The sequence below is a fragment of the Anarrhichthys ocellatus genome, unplaced genomic scaffold (genome assembly GCF_004355925.1).
Source record: "Anarrhichthys ocellatus isolate YVR2014 unplaced genomic scaffold, GSC_Weel_1.0 scaffold11, whole genome shotgun sequence".
Classification (NCBI taxonomy): domain Eukaryota; kingdom Metazoa; phylum Chordata; class Actinopteri; order Perciformes; family Anarhichadidae; genus Anarrhichthys; species Anarrhichthys ocellatus.
The window spans coordinates 12,212,598-12,232,911 of record NW_022280041.1 but is presented as its reverse complement, the minus strand read 5'-3'; the positions used below and the strand labels follow the sequence as shown (position 1 = coordinate 12,232,911).

Here is a 20,314-nt window from a genome sequence, read left to right as displayed (position 1 = left end):
ATCCATCCATATATCCCATCCATCCATCCATCCTTCCATCCATCCATCTATCCATCCACCCATGCATTTGTAGAGCCATCAGTTTTATCAATCTACACTAACTGCCCAGGACTGTCATAGTACATGTCACAGTCCAGTATAATTATCTCACAGTACCTGGATGTTTCAGTTGCTCGGTTGTTCATGAATTTTGAAAACAGGATGACAGTATGAATATGTAAATATGAACACCTGAGCGACTGGAATATCCCCGTTCATTGAGATGGCTATTGAGGACCTTTGCTGTCTCCTTTCACATAAAAATGATCTCCGACCACAGTGAAGCAGATTTGTATTAAAAATAGTTTGACTTTATTGTTTCTTCATGTATAGCAAAAGTAGTCATTGACATGCGCATATTTACATCCAGCAAACGCATGTTTATTACGATGGTTACAACAAGGTACATCTAGAAAGACCATGGAAAACACTCGCCGCATACATGACTCAAACAATGATTTTAAGGTACACCGACGTCATTGTTTCTGTCATCTTTAGAGTTTTTTTTATACTTTTTTAATTGATGCTTGTACGTCTTCAAAGAAGCAATTTTTAGATGCAAGTATACATAAACGTGCAGACACTGTACCCTCGCCTCTGGTCTGTCGCTTCATATCTCAGCCTCTCTTTTTCTACCCTTCTCTTTCTCAATATGGGACTTGCTTCTTGAAAAAACAACAAACCATTAAAAATTACAAAAAAGCTTTGTTTTTATTTTCATATCAGTTCACTCTCATTTTTCTTGGACTAATGTCCTCATGTTGACATTATTTTTTCAGTTTGAGATAGTCGATGCCGTGATTCTGTTTTGGCTTGACAACAAAGACATTGAGCTTTGCTCATCCCTTAGCAACAGATGACCACAAAGGTCAACAATACAGACAAACCAAAGAGCAACATCTGCTCTCGTTCCATGACGCATTTGAAAAAGAGGTAAACGGGGAGAAAAGGGAAGTGTTTATTGATTACTGATTATCAGTAGCCATTTAAGTAAAGAAGGGAACTCTCAGCAGTACAAACCTTTTTTTTTGCATGTTAAAAAACTTCAATACAATCATATTCATAACACTGCCATCCAATCCAAGCAATGAAAAATCCCTTCATCATGGTTTTTTTTTTAATTGTGACTTAAACCTGAATATGAGCAAACTGATCCTGTCTCCAGTGGAGTCAGTTCCAGAGAATCATTTCATTATCCCGTCTGCTTCCATTACAAAAGATTTCTGCCTTGATCTCGTGGATGATATCAAGTGGTACAAAAGAAAACATGAAGCGCAATGTTCGGGATGTCACAGTGATATGTAAGGCAGCCAGTTTCAGCTCAGAATTTGGAAAGAAGTTCCCATCTACAAATGTATAAAATGGGTGATCGATGGCTGTGCAACATTTAGAACAAATACTTGCCCGAATTCAATCTTTACTTGCCCTTATACAAATTGTTTCATTAATTAGCGGTTATCAAATAACAACAAAGTTGGTAGATTTACTGGCCCATCGTGGCATTTTATTTGCCCCGGGCGAGCTGGCAATCTTTATTTTTTAGCCCTGTAACGATTAATGAAAAATATATGTTGAATAATAAAATCGCACTAAATGGACTTCATCGAGCTGAAGGGAACTTTGGAATTTAGGGGCACTTTGGGGCGCGACGACGAAACCATTGAGGGTATCTTTAAAGGATAAGGCTGGTGATTTTCTAGATTAGGAATATAAACTGAGTGCTACAGATGGGGTAAGGAGATGTGGAACATATTTAGTGATATAGAACACCACCAGCCTTACCTGTTAAAATGCACGCGTTTAGTAAAAGAGCAGTATGTGACTCCACCACTGCATCCTCCTCTGGAGGCGTCAAAAGAATGCCATATAGAGTTTGGTCAGGCTTTGGCACCATAGCAACAAGGTAATTGAAGTTATGCAAAGGGGTGAGTCATCCCAGCCATTATAGTGTTGTTCGTGTGGCTTCCACAGCCCTTTGTATGAAATATGCTTTTTGGTGCATTATATTTCATGATGAAGAGCTTTGGTGGGTATGTGTGAGCATACATAAATGAGAAGGTGCTGTTCTGCTGAAATGTTTTTGCTGCATCTTCATACAAATACCACAAAAAAATGATACATTTGCATAAAAATGTATTCATTTTTTAAAAATGAGATAGCAAATGGCTCCGGAAAGAGGCCATTCCCAGAATATGCATGATTTTTACGTCATCTCTAAGAGATGAAAGGTGTGTCTGTTGTGCACTATATGGACAGAAGGTGGTCATTTCAGAAAGAATATGTTTATGTAATATTGTTCAAATTTCCCTGCCTGAGATAATCACACACATATTCTCTTTGTGTTTAGACAGTAGAACTCCATCAGGCTCCAAACGCTTCCCAGCGTTCATCGCTGCTTACGATCTGACTCTGAAAAATATATATTTTTTAAAGGTACAGGTAACAACATATTCAAGCGTCCTCCTTTGTTGGCATTGTAAAATGTCCAAATGGAGAATGTTGTCATGCCGGGAGTTTGGATGAGAAGTTCTAGCATGATACAAATCTCTGCCGCAGCATGCTTTCCAACAGACCACGTTCGTCCTGTGTCCCCTCCTACAAGGCGGAGGAGTGTAGATGTGTATCTTCCCTCTCCTTTTCCTGTCAAAGTGACATTTCATCCAGGCTAGCTCTGGAAATAAAAGTCCTCCTTAATGTCCTTGGCCAAATCAAAACACGAAATAGGAGAAATAAACTTGTTACATATATAATACAAAACCAAACAAAATAAGATCAAAAAGAAATACTTTTCTGCCCATCTCTCATCTTTCCCCATACTCTCGCTTCCTCATCCCTCTTTCAGTCCAACACTGGCCTCTTCATGAGTATCTGCTGTATGTATTTCTCCAGATCGTCACGGTTGCTGCTCTCTGGCTGCTTTCCAGCCACGTGATAGTTTTCATTTCTCGTTGCTGCGGGTGCCGCCGGGGCTGAGTAATAATATTTCTGCTGAGGCGGGATCACAGGCATTCGGAGAGGGGAGCGAGGTTTGGGTACCGGCTGATACCGGTAGGTGGTGTAGTAAGGCCTCTGCTGGAGGACTGCGGGGGGGGTTCTCAGTCGGGGTTGGACCCAGCTGTGGTAACGGCGTTTGGGAGAGAATGAGTAGGTGTCGTCCACGGAATTCCCAAGGAAGTTGTTGAGGGTGAGAGCGGGTTTGGGGATGTAGTAACGGGGTTTGGGTCTCCGGGGAGGAGGGTAATAGATGGGGTAGTAGTCTGGGTACTGCTTCCTCTGGTAGTAGGACGGGTATGTGTAAGGGTACAAAGGGTAGCCAGTCCAAACTGACTTGGGTGATTTGAGCCAGAGGTCCTGTTTGATTGACAGAGGCTTCTGAGGTTTGGGCCAACGATTCTGATTGGCCAACAGAGGCCTGGCAGGTTTGCTCCAGAGATCCTGTGACTTGGTCGGCGATTTCTCCTGTAACCATGTTTTGAGGAGATTGACAGCTGGGGAGGGTTGCTTAGAGACGGGAAAGTTATTTTGACTGGTTAGAATCTGTGATGCTGAGAAACCATTGGATGACGAGAACGGGGAAGATAGCGAAGTTGGAGGTCGTTGCCAACGAGACGCCATCTCGGGCTGCACGTCTTTCTTCTTCTTCTTTTCCACATCTTTGATGATGTCCACCACGTCGTCGGCAGGGAGGTGGAGCTTGTTGGAGATCTCGATCAGCTTGTCGATGGTCTGGGGATCGATATCATCCTCCTCCGTCACTTCCTGTTCCTCATCGGATCTCTTGTCCTCCGCGGCGTTGGACAAGGAAGAGCTGTACTTCTTGTTCCCGTTGTTCTGTTTAACCATGTAGCGCAGCAGCATGTCCGAGGCGATGTCGGCCAGCTTCTCCTCCTCCATCTTGGCTCTCTGTGCCTCGGCCGCCTGCCTCCTCATCTCCTCCTGCTCTGCTTTGGCCTGAGCCTCCTCCTCCTCGGGACTCAACAACTCCTCGTCTTCCTCTTCCTCCTCATCCTGTGGTTCATCCTCTTCCATTACCTCCTGCTCTGCTGGTTGGGGCGACTGTGCTACATTACCGCCAGCGTAATTGTTGTCCTCGAAGTCGTCCATGAAATTGCCCCCCCTGAACTTTGGGAAGTTCAGGCCTTTCTGCGTCTCCTCCTGCCATTTCAGTTTCTTCTTAGACATGGCGAGGTCGTTGCCTTTGTTGGTTGGTATGATGTCGTAGCTGCTGTAACCTCTGATCTCTCTCTGGTTTTGCTCTGAATCTCCCTCCCTCTTAGTGGCCGTGTTCAAACGAGGAAACTCCTTCATCATGGTCTCGAGGTTCTTTAGCTCCTCGGGGCTGATCTGCTCCTCCTCCTCATTGCTGCCTTGTTCAGGGCTGTTTGGCCCCTGCTGGGGGGCAGCGCCCTGCCCTTTCTCCCCTCTTTCATCCAGACTAGCGGGCTGCCGCTCTGCTTGGACCTGGACCATCTGACTTGTGGTGCGACTGGTCACCTTTTCTGTCATCTTCTCTTCTTCTTCTCGAGCTTTCTGCTTCTCCTCTTCCTCCTCTCTTTCCCGCTTCTTCTGCTGCGCGGCCATCAGCAGCTCCAACTCCTGTCGTCCATCTCGGTCTCTGTCTGCCCCCTCCATCGTTCTCACTTCTCTGCCTGCTTCTTCTTCTTTAACCTCCCCCATCTCAGCCTTCATTTCTCCTTCCATCTCATTGCGCTCCCCTCCCTCCCGTCTTTGCTCTACTCGTGAGTGATTCAGTGCCTCCAGTAAAACTGCCGCTAGTGTTTTGGGATCCACACCTTTGAAGAGCTCTTCCTCTTCCTCTGCATCTTCTTTCTGCATCGATCGTGTCTCCTCTTCCCTTCTACGAGGAGCATCTCTGTGTGGGTTATCAACATCTCGAGGGGTGTTGATCGGCTTGGAGGTGGACAGATGGAGGAAGGAAGCCCCTGTCAGGAGGACGAGGAGAGCACTTGAGGCATCGTGGTACCCAATCATGGTCACTCAGAAGAGGGCCCGCTGTGAGCAGCGAGGGGGATCAGAAATGCCTGGAGGACAGAGAAAAACACAGAGACACATCTTCAGTTTCAGTGACTCTCAATAAAAAAAATCTCGCCCTGTAGCACAAAGTCATAGCACCAAATTATTGAAAAGTCGCCATTATTAGAGAATTCTGAACCTCGAGATTCTGTACTGTGTCCTCAACGAAGCAAGGTGAAAAGTAAGGGTGTATAGGTCAGGGTGGTGAATGAGCAGATAGCTAATATTCAAACATTATGTACCTCTTCATGCCGTGAGCTATTTTTCTAAAGGAGCAAAATGCCCTGAGTGAATTTGAGTTCCCTCTGGTACACAGTTATGCAGCGTATATGTCTACAGCTTTTATTGTGAAAGGTAAGAACGGAAGGAGTGGATCTGGTCTGCGCTTTCTTTGTCAAGGTTGAAAGGAGTAATAAAGTTTGCCAGCTTGGTTTCGGACTACTGACTCTGTGTTGTTATAGCCTACATTCAATATATCTGTTCCGCACGATGTGATTGGTTGATGCCTTTATTCGGGGTCTAAAAGCTCAGAAAAATTGTCCTTGCTTCGGAAAAACCTACGCCGCTTTTTGCTCACGTAATATTGACGTTTTTGTGGTAAAGTACTCATGACAAAAACAACAGTTCGAAAAAATATATTGACGTGCAAATTAATGGCATGAAAAAAACGCTCAAAGTCTCAAAGTTATGATGCCATCAAGAAAAAAACAGTCTGGAGCTGCTGCATAGACAATGAATAGGAGGTTTTTTGTGGGTTTTTTACACAAATGAGCTTTATTCTATTTTAGTGTTCTTGGTTGTAAAATGGAAAATGTAGCCGCACACTAAGAATATTCCTCTGGATACTTAGTGTCATCTAGAACATGTTTCCCAATTGATTGTCTGTGGAGTAGCTCCACACTTCATTCTTGATGACATCACAGTAATCTTAGCACGTTTTAGGATTTCAGTTGTTCATGTTTACATATATTATTACTAGGACAATAGGAATAACATTTATGTATTTTGAAAATGGATGTAGTTCCCCTTTAAGTTACCACTTAAAGAGGTAATTGTGTTGTTTTTTTTAACCACAATTCTCTTGAAGGGACATGAAAGCACGCATCGGTATTTGGCTCTTCAGGAGCGGGACCACTGCACCACATGCAACATTTTTTTGGTGATAGAGTAACATTATTGAATTCAGCTCAGCATCAAGGAGGGGCGGGAATAATAACCGGCTTTTCTTTTGCGTGGACCACCGCCGTGCTGCATGGCACCACGCCACACTGTTTGCTGCAAATAATTGAATTAAGGACACTGCAAAAAAAAAAATATATATATATATATCTACACACGACTTCAACAATTAGTTTATATATATATATATACATGTTGTAAAAGTCGTGTTTGATTCTGGTGCAGAGATGATTCAAGACACCCTCAAAAATGTCGGAAACAAGTTCATTTGTAATTGGAAAAAATCTGCCATTTCAAGAGCCACCAGACCAACTGACTGGCACGTTCTGCAGTGGAGGTGGCTGGAATGCAGCGGATGCGTGATGCGTGATGTGCAAACACGCAGCGAATGATCGACTGGCTTCGTCTCATCCGCCGCACATACAAAGCAAACTGATATATTATAAGCAACCAGATTGCAGGAGGTTTAGGCTCCATGGCCTGAGCAGGTCACACCACAGTTGGTACCAACAAAACGGATTAATAATCCGCCTCTGAGACCCAAGAATCAAGAGCACAAAAAAAACCTGTGAGCATGAAGCCACCTCCAGACTTCTGGCAACATGAGTAACCTGCCACCAACCTACACACTGTAAACCTCCAAAAAAACAAAACAGCATTCATGGATCAGTGTCATGCAGACATTTTAGACACGACAAAGGGTTGTCATTGACTCTGTATCATCACCTTTGTTCTTTATTTATTTATTTCTTTTAAACAGTCACCTTGATGCACACAAAGCAGCTTCGTTCTACTTAATTTTCAATCTGGTTATTTTCGGCAAAGCGAGTCATGGTGATGGTGGCTGGAGATGGTGATAATTGAGATGGTGGTGATGATGATGATGGTGATGATGGTGGGGAGGAGGAGGAGGCAGAAAAAGGAGGGGGGCAACACAGCCACCTCTGTTTTGACCATAGGCAAAGGAATATGGAAAGTCCAAGTGGCAATACATTCATCTCCCACACGATGCAAAGCTCCAATTAAAAAGCGCTCTTATGTCTGAACTGAAAAAAATGTGTTGCTGGATCAATTAATTAATATATTATGTGTCACGTGACTAAAGGGGATTTTAATGTTTTGTGACTCAATTAATAGACAACTTCAACCCAACAAACACCAGAAACCACTGTTTTCAACATTTTTTACAATTTTCTTTTTGGGCTGATCTACACTCATAAAGCATAACACTTTTATTTTTTAAACAAGATTATACTATATAAAATATAGTAATAATTCTCAGTTTGGATTATCAGACAGCCAACCCAACAGATTTCCTTTTTTTTTTTCCCAGAAGAGAAAGTAAAGTAATGCCGGATAAGTTGCCACTTACTTGCAGTTCAGTCGGAGCAACGGGGGATTCCAGCTTCTGGTCACGTCACACTCAAAGCTGCAAGAAGTCCCCGCTGTCATGCACACCGTGCATGCACCGTGCTCTTGTTGTTGTTGTGTGCGAGTTTGTCGTCTAACGTTAAGGGTCGTCACTGTTGTTGTTGTCACCTCCTGCGCGACTTCTCTCCCGGAATCCGCTCTTTCTTCTGATTTCAGGACCACGGACAGCGGCTCCGGTGCTCTTATACCTCCTGTCCTCCCCGGCCCACGTGATTCGTGCGTCAAGCGGTCCCCATTGACGTCACCAGTCTGGGTTTCATTCATAAGATTTTTTTGCACCCCCCCCCCCCCCCCCTCTTTCCTCGAACCAATTAGCTGCAGTGCTCGTGCTGCTGAATGAACAGGAGCTGCTGAATGAATTCGCAGTTTATGGCTCTCCGTCTCTCCGCATGCAGGGCCGGACCCCGCCTCTCCGGGGACGTGGCACGTGCGTGATTCCAAGCAACGTGTCAACAATAAGCTGAGTGACATAAATTCATGCAAATTTTGGAAAAAAATATGCACGGACAGGAATGCTGTTCGTTAAATATTATCGCTTAATAATTTATTGTTTTCCTTCATGTTGGGGCTTCACCATCACACTCGCATGCAGGAGGAGCAGTGGTCTCCAATCAAGGGTCCGAGGACCCAAGGGGGTCCTTTGGGGAGTTCAAGGGGGATTTCAGATGACGTCTTATCTTCCCTTTACATCCCCTTTTATCCTGTTTCTTATTCAATATTCCTCCCTTTGCCATATATGTGTTTATTCATTGTATCACTACTGCACACCAGTCCACCACAATGTAATATGTATTACTATCTTATTTCATTTATATTCTATTTTATTCCGATATGTTTTAACTTCTGCACTATTATTTCTTATATCTTTATTTGACTGATTGACTGATCATTGTTTCTAGGAGCCTCACATAAACATGTCCCCTGTCCAACACTCCACTGTAACGCAACAGATGAAGAACATCAACTCTTGTTGCTTTCTCTTCCATGACAATATATATGTAGTATATCGACATTGCATGCATATGGAGTGCAACACATATAAGATGTGATTATTTAAATCATTTTGTCAAACATTCTGTGCATTTGCAGTTGCGGCTGCAGCATCACCTGCTGGTCAACACCTGCTCTCTGAATCAGGAAACTCATGTAGTCACCTCACCAAGTTCAGTTCATAATGGTTAGTTAAACATAAATATTAATGTCAACATTAATTAATGTAAATGCAGCACCCATTCATTACTGTATTAAAACGATTACTGGGGATTCTTTTGGAAAGAACTGGAGTTTTACAACATGTTTTAATTATCATGACTTTGGAAATTCTGTATTTTTCTGTTTTTACACATAAAACCTGCTGAATACACACACTTCTGCAGCAGCACAGGCGGTTACAAAATGTCCAGACACATTTAGTTTAGCTTAAAACACTTTATTCTTTATAAAATGACATTCACACACCAAGTCCCTTTAGCCTTTGCATCACAGATTCACTGATCGTCTGCTTTCTTAAACCAGAGCCTCGATCAGCTCTCTACATCTTATTCTCTTCCTCCAACCAAACAACTTTCAACGAGAGATTTCTATCAAAGTCCTCTCTCTCTTACACCTCAACGAATTTATGGACAACATAATCACCAAATTGATAAAGTCATTGCATATGATGAGCTGATTGACCGAAAGACAAAGTTCAAACTGAGCATTAAATAGAACGAGACGATAAAATAAACATTATTCAACACACGATTCAAAGAACGTCTGTTTGAAGGGCAGCAGAGGTCGGGGTTAATATTAAAACCTCAGGGAGTAAAACAGTGGGGGTATGCTAATATATGGGAGAATGTGAGGAGGATTATGCTTCAAACAAAGTGCTCGTCAGAACATCAGACGGGAGGCGTGGTCCATTGAAACAATCACACTTTGAACGTGACCTCCGTCATTTCACGTGCACGACAGAGTGCAACACGGTGAATGACTTCAAAGAAAAGTGTGAGCTGTTATTGCATCACGACTACAAAGATACTCGGCGTTTTTTGAAGGACAACCAGGAAGTCGGCATCACACTGGTTCACTCGACAAAAAGTCAATGGGAGTTTTTCTTTCGGATTCTGGATTATTGCAGAAGACAATCTCTGAGGCAAACAAACGTTTAGATACTTTTGTTCAGCAAGATAATCTTCACAAAGGAAAGACACTTAGGATTTATGAAGTGTGAATGCAATTGCCAGAAGTACAGAGCTAACTTTAGGCTATAAACAAACTACAGCCCGGGCACATAACTTCACATCAGTGATGTCGTTTCGTAGTCTCATTAAGACACTTGTTAGTAGCCTTTTTTAAGATGATTTTTTTATGTCGTAGAACAAAAATCTCTTCAGCTTGTGTTAACCACATATCTTATTTCAGGAACTCACAAAAAACCCATTGACTTCCAGACCAGGGGAACAGGAAGTGTAAAAATGCTAACTGTTTGAGGACTTCCATTTGTTGCAGTACATGTGGACACAGTACAGCACAATGAGCCCTTACTCTGAAACACAGTCATATTCAGAGTTCAGCAGAGGGAAACAAAGGCCTGCTGTGTTGAGACAACAGTGCTGCAGATGAACTGACTTCGTCAGACAGGTTCAGGCTGAATGTCCTGCAGCGTGTTGCTGCCAATGACCTCCGCCTTTTCTTAGTTTCTTCCACGAGGTACACATATAGGTCATTTGAGGGTGTAGTACTTCTTCGAAGAACATAGTGCTTCAGTTCAATATTTACTGAGTTCTCCATCGATGCAAATAAGCAAGCAACATGAACAGCAGGTCACGTGAGGTCACAAAACAAAGCACATGAATGAGGACATTATATAAATTAGATCGCTGTGTAATGAAAAACATGCATACATTCTGAGGCATTAAAAGGAGCACATTCCTCCGTTGTGTAGGATTGGAAAATGTAACAAAAACTAAAAAGGGATGAAGGAATTAATGTTGAGATATAGCCAAAGATATTTATGTTTTCCAAAAATATGTTTCATCTGCGTGAAATGATAGTTCATACGTTTTTCTGAAAGTCCCATATCACCTGGCACTGATCAACAGTATATGGAGAGTTAAGGGAGAGTTTGGATTGTTTGAAATGGGGTTTAACAGTATGAGGTACTTCTCCACAGTCAGTGTATTACTACAGTACATAGACTTTAGAGAAACAGACAGGAGTGCTTTACTCCTGTCTGTTTCTCTAAAATGTACTGCTGTGGACGGAGGTAGCAGCAGAACCTATTTTAAGTGCAAGTCTACGCTATATTTTCACCGCTCAACCTTGCTAGCTTTTTCTGACGTGGAGCTGAAGACGTATCCATCCATGCTTTCTCCAAAGCCACCGGACTCCATTGACAAAAACAGCAATTTTACCTCGTAGAACAGGACTTGCTGCTTTACCGCCGCCTCGATCGGTCAGTTAGTTTGTCCCATTGCGTGACTTTAGTGTTTTAAAACGCGTAAATTCTGATTCACCAAAGTCACACAATAACACACAAAGAAACAACTATTGAGGCATTGGTAGAGCAGCAACTCCTGAGGTAAAATGTTTTTGTTAATGGAGTCTTGTGGCTTTGAAGAGAGAACAGCTTCAGTTCCCCTTCATAAGGGGCTGTCCGACAGCTAGGTTGTTAATAGAACAAACATTTATGGATTTTTTTAGGTGTCTAAAATACGTCCACACACTTTGCTCCTGTGCGGGTACTCCCGTCTGTTTCTCCAAACTCCATGTACTGTAGTAATACACAGTGGAGGAGCAGCGAATACAAAACCACTTCAAAAACAACCAAACTAACCCTTAAGTAGAAAACTGCATGGTCACTTAATTAGCAATAATAGGATTTCATGAATATTTCAGATATGTTCACTTCAATAAAGTGAACATTTGCTGAGTGACTGCTTGCAGACAACTATTACAATTTTTCCCGAGTGACCAGCTGGATCTTTGTATATGATGGTCAATTATGAGCTTTCGTACAAACCCTCCATCTCATCGCAAAGACGTTTATAGCCAACACACTCATCCCTGTCCACAGCTTGTTATGAAGTAAACATATGCATAATGTAAGATCGTACACACAGCGGTGTAACAGTTCACATATGCTGGATTATTGCTGCGAGTACATTTGGGTTCTGATCTCTTCGTCTGTATTGGATCTAGTTGCAGAATATTTTGTCTCGCAGGTAAATAGTGTCACTTTAATAGTTGAAGTTCAGGACTCCTGGTATTTGGATCAAGACCATAATTGAAAATAAGGTTTGCAGTAAGTTGACGACCTAGGACATATCAATTTAGGGTTTTGATAATTTAACTTTTGTCACAAATGAAAGCTGATGGACACGAAAAGGAGTTGGATTCAATGAGTGGAGTCAATTCTGGATTCAGATTCTATAAAGAGAGCATGAACCCAACATGTCTTTGCATTAATTGCTCAAATGAGGGGAAGTTGAAGGAAAACCATGAGAATACAAGCATGTCGATGGACCATAAACCTGAGGTTGGAGCCTCCATGAGCACGGTGAACTGTTACACCCGTAAAGGAGACGTTCAAAGCTGCTTGTAGGCATACTACTGTTTAAGAAATGCACTTTGCTTTAATGAAACGACTGAAAGGACGAGCATTTAAATGTGATCCTGCTCTGTTCCTTTACTAGCAGCGGCTGCTCATCTGGCCTAAGACGGCATGTCCAACTATAAACAGCTGTAACAACCACTCACTTAAAATGATAAAATGTTGTAAAAAGCATGTACGGGAAGAAAAAATACACTTATACTCTAAAATTCGATATATTCTAAATAGGGCTGGATTGAAGTTCAGAGGCTAACATGTCGTACCGGTAAGTAGAACCAGCAGAACATCAAGTTCCAACTGGCCGCTTCTTTTTCCTTCCATCTCTGCGGCTGCTTCCTGCCGTCTGGAGGAAAACTAAGTGGGCTGTGATTCTCAGTGGCTCTTTGTTGAATTGCATAAGACAGACGTGACATTTCCATCTCGTCTGGTACATCAGTCCACTTGCGGTACATACGCATTGGCTCATATGTAAATGAGTTCTTTGAGGCGGTGATGCAAATCCCGAACGTCTTTGGTTCATCGTTCACAACGCACTTCATCACCCCGAACCCGTCGCCTTCGGTCAGACGGGCCAATCGCAGATACAGAAGGGAAATCCAACCAGCACAACTCTGCCTTTCTGAGAAAAAGTCTATAGAATAGAATCTATAGAAGTGTAGATGAAATAAGGGTAACAATACAGGGACAGAGATGTTAGGCTGAAGTAGCATTAGCACATCTAAAGCGCGGAGCCAGAGAACAAAAGGACAAAAATAAGACCCAAGTTCATCATCAACAGAAATCACCCTCTACACAAACGAGAGGAAATGTGTGGGACTGACACTCCCGTGGTCTTGATGTTAAACAGACATTTGATTTGTGTTTTTCAGCTGCATGTCGTGTGTTCCTTGTTTTATGTTATCATGCACATAACCAATAGGAATGATGGCAAACTCTATGAAAACAGGATAGTTTAAAACACAACTCTACTCCAAAAGGTCTGCTGGCATTCAATACTTTTCTGATTGTCACCCAATCGCATGTGTAGACCCACACCAACAATCAATATGTCCCACTAGCAGGTATATTGTGTGTGTGTATCCTCTTCCACTGGCTGATAGAGCTCCATTATTAAAAACACATCAATGAGTGACAGTAGCTGTGCTTTTCAAAAGTTCTCTTAAAATCTGCTTGATAATTGAATGGAAACACGGCTACTGTTGCTCTTTGTGACACACTGTAGATTATTTGGACTAAATCCCACATACTGTCCTGCTGCTGTAATATGTATGAGGATTAACCTGCCGCTGACAATAGTCCCAAATAAATGCACTACTTCCTCTTGTTTGTGCTAACAACTACAGTAGCCAGCTGTTGTTTTTTAGCGCCTGTTCTTTGTGAAACATCTGAGCCGTTTATAAATATGAATGTGTTCAGTCGGAGCCAGTGGGCTTGGAAATGAGTGTCACATTGGTAGTTTTTGGTCTTTTCACGAGACTTGTTGAAAAAACTAAAAATATAAAAGGAACGTCAAATCCCAGACTTGGTCTCAGTCCACATTCAGTAGCTTTAAGCTTCTGTACAGGGCTGTGACTGTTCACCCACCTCTCTGCATCACGGCATCAGGCTGACTGCCTGGCTGTGACTCCAGCGCCAGCATCTACTGGAATTCAAGTCTCCAATAAGCTGAAGGTGGACTCTATCTCACCCCTTTAAAAACCTGAACACCCCCCACCCCACCCCTGCTACCACACACACGTCCCCACACTCAGGTCTCACTCACACACACACACACACACACACACACACACACACACACACACACACACACACACACACACACACACAAGTAAAGGGCCTGTCAATGCAAGGATCCTCCATTCCTAACTGAGTCTCCCCCCCAGTTAAACGCTGTACATCAGTCCCCCCAGAGCCAAAGATCCCAGCTTGTTCCATCCCAGATTGTGCCCCGCCCCCCTCTCATCCAGCCCTCTGCCTTTAGTATCTAAAGTCTCTCACAAGCTAGTTGTGTACTACGCCAAGCCCATCTCCTCCAGCACACTCCTGGGTGACTCGTCCTCCTGTAAAGGGAGACAAGAGACGGTAGAACGGAGGACTCACTTTAAAGCATTTGTTTTGAAAAAAACAATACACATCATTTCATGTGGCTGCCAGCTCTGAGAGGTCCAGACAGTAACATTTTCCATCACTCCCATGTCTATAAGGCATTATAAACATACCTATGTGTTATCATCTGCTTATAGCACTGTATAACTCAAGTTGTAAGTAGGGCTGCAACTAACGATTATTTTAATATGAATCGGATATCAATGGGCCAAAAAAGGCGAGTGAATAAAAACGTGTTTTTAGTCTTGCAAACTATACCACCCTTGCTTTACTACTGTTATTAACGAGCTAACGCTAACTTGTCATGCTTGTCAAGCTGGATAACGAGTAAACACCAGCACCAGAAGAGCTACTGGAGGGACGTTACGTTCCTCACTTCAAAACGGAACAAAAGTAGGATTCTGTAGTGATTTACCCTGCTGTTGAACTCCCTTCCTCCTCATCAAGGACACCAACATGTTTACGTTGTTGAATCAGGAAATAAGTACTGTAGCCGTCTGTGTTCACTCAGAGCTCTACGATACCTCATATCAATAGAGACCGGACCAAACTATGTGTATAAATGTGTGTGTAAACCATATGGTACAAACAATGAATAGACGCTGCCGTATTTATGTCTAGCTGACGTTATTCTGAGTGTTAGTGGAGCTGCTACAATGTTAGCATAGCCTAGCACCGATCCATCTGAGCTCCATTGAGAAGACAAGTAGCCTACAAATCGGCATCATTACGTAGTTATTTCGGAGTCCCTTTTTGTCGGTTTATTGCCGTTAAATCACAGCCAAATCAGTTTATTTTGTGTTGATACAGCAGTAGTAAACAGCGACGTGTGGCTTGCTAGACACAGTGAATACAGCTCGATAAAATCCACAGAGCTCCTCTGGACAATGTTATGAACCAGACATGACGGCGTTCAGTTTCCCGGGATATCTGGGACTTCCACAACACGTACTAAGCAGAAATAGAGGTTATTTTTTCCATGGTTAATGGCGGACAGTTGAACGGCTTTCAGGGCGATAAGCCTCTCCGGCGCGTCCAGCGCGAATGAACACAAATAGTCCCCGGCGAGACCGGCAGCGCGAATGGCGCTCAACTAAACATTTTTTTTTTTATACTCAAACATCTCCGCGACTTATTGAGTGGCGTAATAATTTTAATAACGATTTTTATCGATTCGTTGTTGCAGCCCTAGTTGTAAGCACTCGTAAATAATAATAAATGCTTTATAACAATCATAATAAAGCAGTTTATTAGGGTTTAAATATATTTCCACTTCATATAATGTGTTATGATTATTGTTATAAAGCATTTTACAAATGTATGAGTGTTATAAATATAATAAAGTGCTATAAGCAGATTATAATACGTTCATAATGCATTATAGACATGGGCGTCATAGAAAGTGTTACCATAGACATACATACATATTACATTACAGCATTATAGAACCCTGAAACACTGACACGCATAAACACTTACAAAACTATCATGCACTGAAAGCTGAAGGTCTGATCAGATTCAGAATCTCTTTCACCTGTTGTTTATTTAATGAAATCTAAATGTTGCAGTTTTAGACCGTGTTCTTTGAACCCTCCATTATGACCTATTAGTTACAGGAACTAATAAACTAGAGGAACTAAACGAGGTCCCATTTCCTCTTCCTGTTTGTGTTTCTGCTAAAGTGAAGACAGACCATTTAGATCCACAACGGTCACAAAGATGATGGCAGCATTTGAGAGACAATGTTTACCTACGTCAGAGGTATTGAGGACTGGCTGCTGGCACTACATTTAAATTCTCTGTTGTTTCTAGTAGAGAGGCAGGGGTCTGAGATCCTAACATTTTAGTGATAACTGATGTAGAAATAGAACAGACACCCAATCCCCCCCTAACCCTCCTTGGTGGAGGGTGAAACCCTAAAGCCACGGTTACCTCCTGAAGTAGGTCGGCTTGTTCGATGGCTTTGAGGACGCTCTTCTTCGACGTATCCTGGATCTCTCCTCCCATCAGGAACTCATCTAGAATGAAGTAGGCCTTCTCAAAGTTAAAGATGATGTCCAGCTCACACACCTGCACAAACGAACACAAGTCAACCATGCTTTCCAGAGCAGGGGAATGATGACTTCTTATGTAACTTTCAAACCTTAGCTAGCCGTGTGAAATCAACTCTACACAGAGATCTAGGACTTACACTGCCAAAGTACTTATCCAGAAGCTCTACGAAGCGGTGGATGACTTCAAGTGTGATCAGCTCGTTGTCCTGCTCTTCAATTGCACAACAGAAGTACAGGCTGGCGTACCTGTATGACAACACAAAGAACACGGAAACAACCCATATCAAAAATAACATCTTGCAGTTCATTTTAGTTTGATAAAGTTAGTCATCATTTCTTTATATATCCCCAAGAACTTTCCAGAACTATGAAATGTATCTACATAATTTTTCATTTGACCCCAATCAAATGCCTTAAGTTGCTCAAACAGAACCATAAAAGCATGAATCATGCTTTAGTTTAAGTGGATAACATAACTTGTGTTATCAGACTACCTCAACTGGTTCCTCGAGTTCTTTGAGCATCAACGGAACCTCTCCACTGTTTTGTAGCTCATTTAGTAAAGTATGGTCCTATTTAGAATAAAATAGATGGTAAAGCAGGGTATGCTTTAGGGCGGGGCTACTTTGTGATTGACAGGTCGCTACCTTTCAACTTTCACAGTGTGTTTTCAGTTCATGAAAGTAAATTGTTACATTTTTGACAGCCTTAAACTGTCTTTTTAAGCATTCGGTTGTACTTCGCTCCATCCTCTCGTGTCACTTCTGTTTGGAACAAACCAAAAGGACGGCGGCCAAAAAACCACAATGGCAACGGACAAAAATGTAAACGGCAAAGGACAAACACCAAGAATAAGAAGGACAAAACTCAAGATGGCGACGGCCAAAATGCGGAACTGGAGACTTGAAAACTGCAGTCCACAAACCAAAGGGTGACATCACGGTGACCGCGTCCACTTCTTACATACAGTCTTTGGTCCATGAACTACCATTTGAATGTTATGCTAAATGTTTGGGGAGCTCTGATAGATAGACTAGTAGTTCATTCTCAGCCAAAGGACAACAGGACAAGCTTGAAATCATTTTCCAGGCCAAAATAAGACTTTCCATGACATTTTACTCTTGCTCTCAGTTTCATGTGTTTTCAAAGACTGGAAAATCGACCGACTGTGGAACCAAGAGCATGATTACTAACTCATATTCCCACGGTGATGTTTACACTAAATATCTGTTGACATTTTGTCCACCTGTACTTCTGTTTTATTTTCACACCACAAACAAAAACAGCTTTATTTGGTATTTGGAGCCCAGGGAGACTTCCTCACATGGCTTGTTTTGTCCAACAAACAGTCTAAAACCCAATAAGCTTCGGTTTACTACAATGGAAGATTTTCACATTCAAGAACCGGAAACTTAAAGTAATGATCAAAATAGCTGCCGATTATATTTCTGTTGATCGATTAGTGGACTAATTGTTGCAGCTATTCTCTCAACTCACATCTTCCTCGTTGGCAAGAACCGATGTTTATAATCTAGCGGAGTCCAGATTTGACACATTTCATTTCTTTAAATGCCAGGCTTACAAAGAAAAGGGTTAACAGGAGGATTGTGATGAACAGCAGAGCTGCAGTGTTCCCTCAATCCTTCCCCACTGCAGGAAATCCCTCTATGCTAAACTCACCACCCCCCCCCCCGCCCACGCACAGGCACAGGCTGCTCTGTATTCTGCTGGCAGTAATGAGCTCTGACACACACTGATCGGAGAGCAAGTGTGTGTGTAGAATGCTGGGTTTCACCCTTTCCACCCACCTAAAATCTACTGCAGCTCAGCCCACATACAAACAGACATGAACTTCTATTGGTCTGTGGGAGGTGAACTCCAGAGTGGACACACTAAAACCAGACTATCTGCAGCTTTCCTTAAGACACGTTTTAGTATTCTTACTGCTACACAGAAATTAATTCATCACTGATGTCAAATCAGTGCTAAAATCAAACTCTAAATAAAGGTACATACCAAAATGTTTGTCTTGCGATACCTGCCTCACTATCTCGATACCAATACCACTGGAAAACCCTAAAACACCAGGAAAAGTGCATTACAGTCATTTAGCAGACTCTTATCCAAAGCGACTTCAGATTCTATCACAATTCACCGTAGGCACGGCTACGGGAGAGATTTTGGGGTTAAGTGTCTTGCTTATGGACACATCGACATGTGACTAGCAGAGCCGGAGCCAGGTATCGAACCGCCGATCCTCTGATTGAAGGACGGCCCTGCTCTCCACTTAGCCAGTTGCCCATGTAATGGCATTATAGGTGAGAGAAAATGGAACTTAACATTTTTGATCTTTGCTTTATATTAATTAAAACAACAAGAGTGAATTTGGCACCATCGTGTGTTCAGACCATAGCCGGTATGTAAGAAGTGGACGTAGTCATTGTGACTTCACTCATTGCTTTGTGGACTGCCGTTTTGAAGCCTCGAGTTTGGCTATTTTGCCGTCGCCATCTTGGAATACAGCCAACGCCATCTTGGGTTTTTTGCAACCGATGAATGGAAGTTAACATATTTGCAATGCATATAAGTGACGGTAGTGACGCTGTATACGGCTCTGGTAGCGGCAGCGACCTGTCAATCACAGTAAGCCCGCCCTAAAGTATCCCCTGCTTTGTAGTCTATTGACTCTAAATGGACCATAATGTACTAAATGAACATCATGCTGTATTGAAGAAGACTTGAAACTAGAGATTGAGAGCATAAACTCATGTTTACAATGTTTACTGAGGTAATAAATCAAGAGAGAAGTAGTCATTTCCTAATAGACTTCTATACAACCAGAGGAGTCGCCCCCTGCCTCTTAGGCCAAATACTCTGACCGAATTTAAGTTCCCCTTGGTAAGCAGCGCCGCAGTGTAGATGTCTAGGGCTTTTATTGTGAAAGGTAACCGAGAGAGTGAAGCTGTAATTTGCCACCGTTGCCCTTGATAATAAAGTATTTGCCGTCATGGTTCAGTCAACTCTGTTATTATTGTATTAACTCTTAAGTCTTTTGTCATATTTGATAGTAAATCTATCAATATATGGGTTTTGAACCGCTAACAAACTAATCAAATATGTCAGCTTGGGCTCTGGGAGATGTAGAACGACCGGTTTTCACTTTTTCCTGGATAAAAAAAATTACTCAAGAAAACAACTGGCAGCTTATTTCATAATGAAAATAAATTGTACCCCTAATAATGAATTAGGGGTACAATTTATTAGCCAATAAATCATCAATATTCAATATCACCCTCTCTTCCTGTTGTCTTATTTTCATATTGTATTTTGGCTAAATACATATAGTTTCACGGTTCTTTGTCATCCGTGTCATTTATTAACTGTTTAATTATTTGGGGCTTATTGGCTTAATAGTGAATAAAAATCATTCAATGATCAAAACATATGTTTGGTGTACTTTACGGATATATATATTTATTAGTGCTGGGCATTAGCCCACGCATTTTTTAAATTTATTATAATTTTTTTTTTTTATTGAAAGACAAGAGACAATAAATATACATAACAACAAGAGGATGACAAGAACAGTGGGATAAAAGCCAGCAAACATCCTATAGTCAGTTGTGTATGTGTGTAAAATGATAATAATAATTAAAAACAACAACAACAAAAAAAAAACAGGTAAGTATTTTTAATGTATTATTATTGTAACAGACTGTCTCATGTTTATCGTTTTGTATTGGAGATATGATGTCCCTTCAGGGTTGCCGTAGAGAAAAGGCGACTTCCGCTTGTGGTCGAGGGGAGGCAGAAATAAAGAGATAAGCTGCACCAGCTGTTGCTCTCCCTGGAGACTACTGGACATCGCTGCGGTAAA

The 20,314-nt window shown here is 42.1% G+C and overlaps 2 protein-coding genes across 2 annotated transcripts; both read right to left on the bottom strand.

The window, feature by feature from the left end:
• Positions 1-331: 331 nt before the first annotated feature.
• Positions 332-7,821, bottom strand: vgf (VGF nerve growth factor inducible). Its single transcript, XM_031850617.1, has 2 exons — positions 7,625-7,821; positions 332-5,081 (listed from the first exon to the last, which is right to left on the bottom strand). Exon 2 carries the CDS (start codon positions 5,029-5,031, stop codon positions 2,878-2,880), a length of 2,154 nt encoding a protein of 717 aa, XP_031706477.1. The 5' UTR covers positions 5,032-5,081; positions 7,625-7,821; the 3' UTR covers positions 332-2,877.
• A 1,755-nt stretch (positions 7,822-9,576) lies between these two features.
• Positions 9,577-18,916, bottom strand: ap1s1 (adaptor related protein complex 1 subunit sigma 1). The gene is made up of 3 exons (XM_031851419.1): positions 16,575-18,916; positions 16,316-16,453; positions 9,577-14,337 (listed from the first exon to the last, which is right to left on the bottom strand). Exons 1-3 carry the CDS (start codon positions 16,743-16,745, stop codon positions 14,290-14,292), a joined length of 357 nt encoding a protein of 118 aa, XP_031707279.1. The 5' UTR covers positions 16,746-18,916; the 3' UTR covers positions 9,577-14,289.
• Between the last annotated feature and the right edge of the window lie 1,398 nt (positions 18,917-20,314).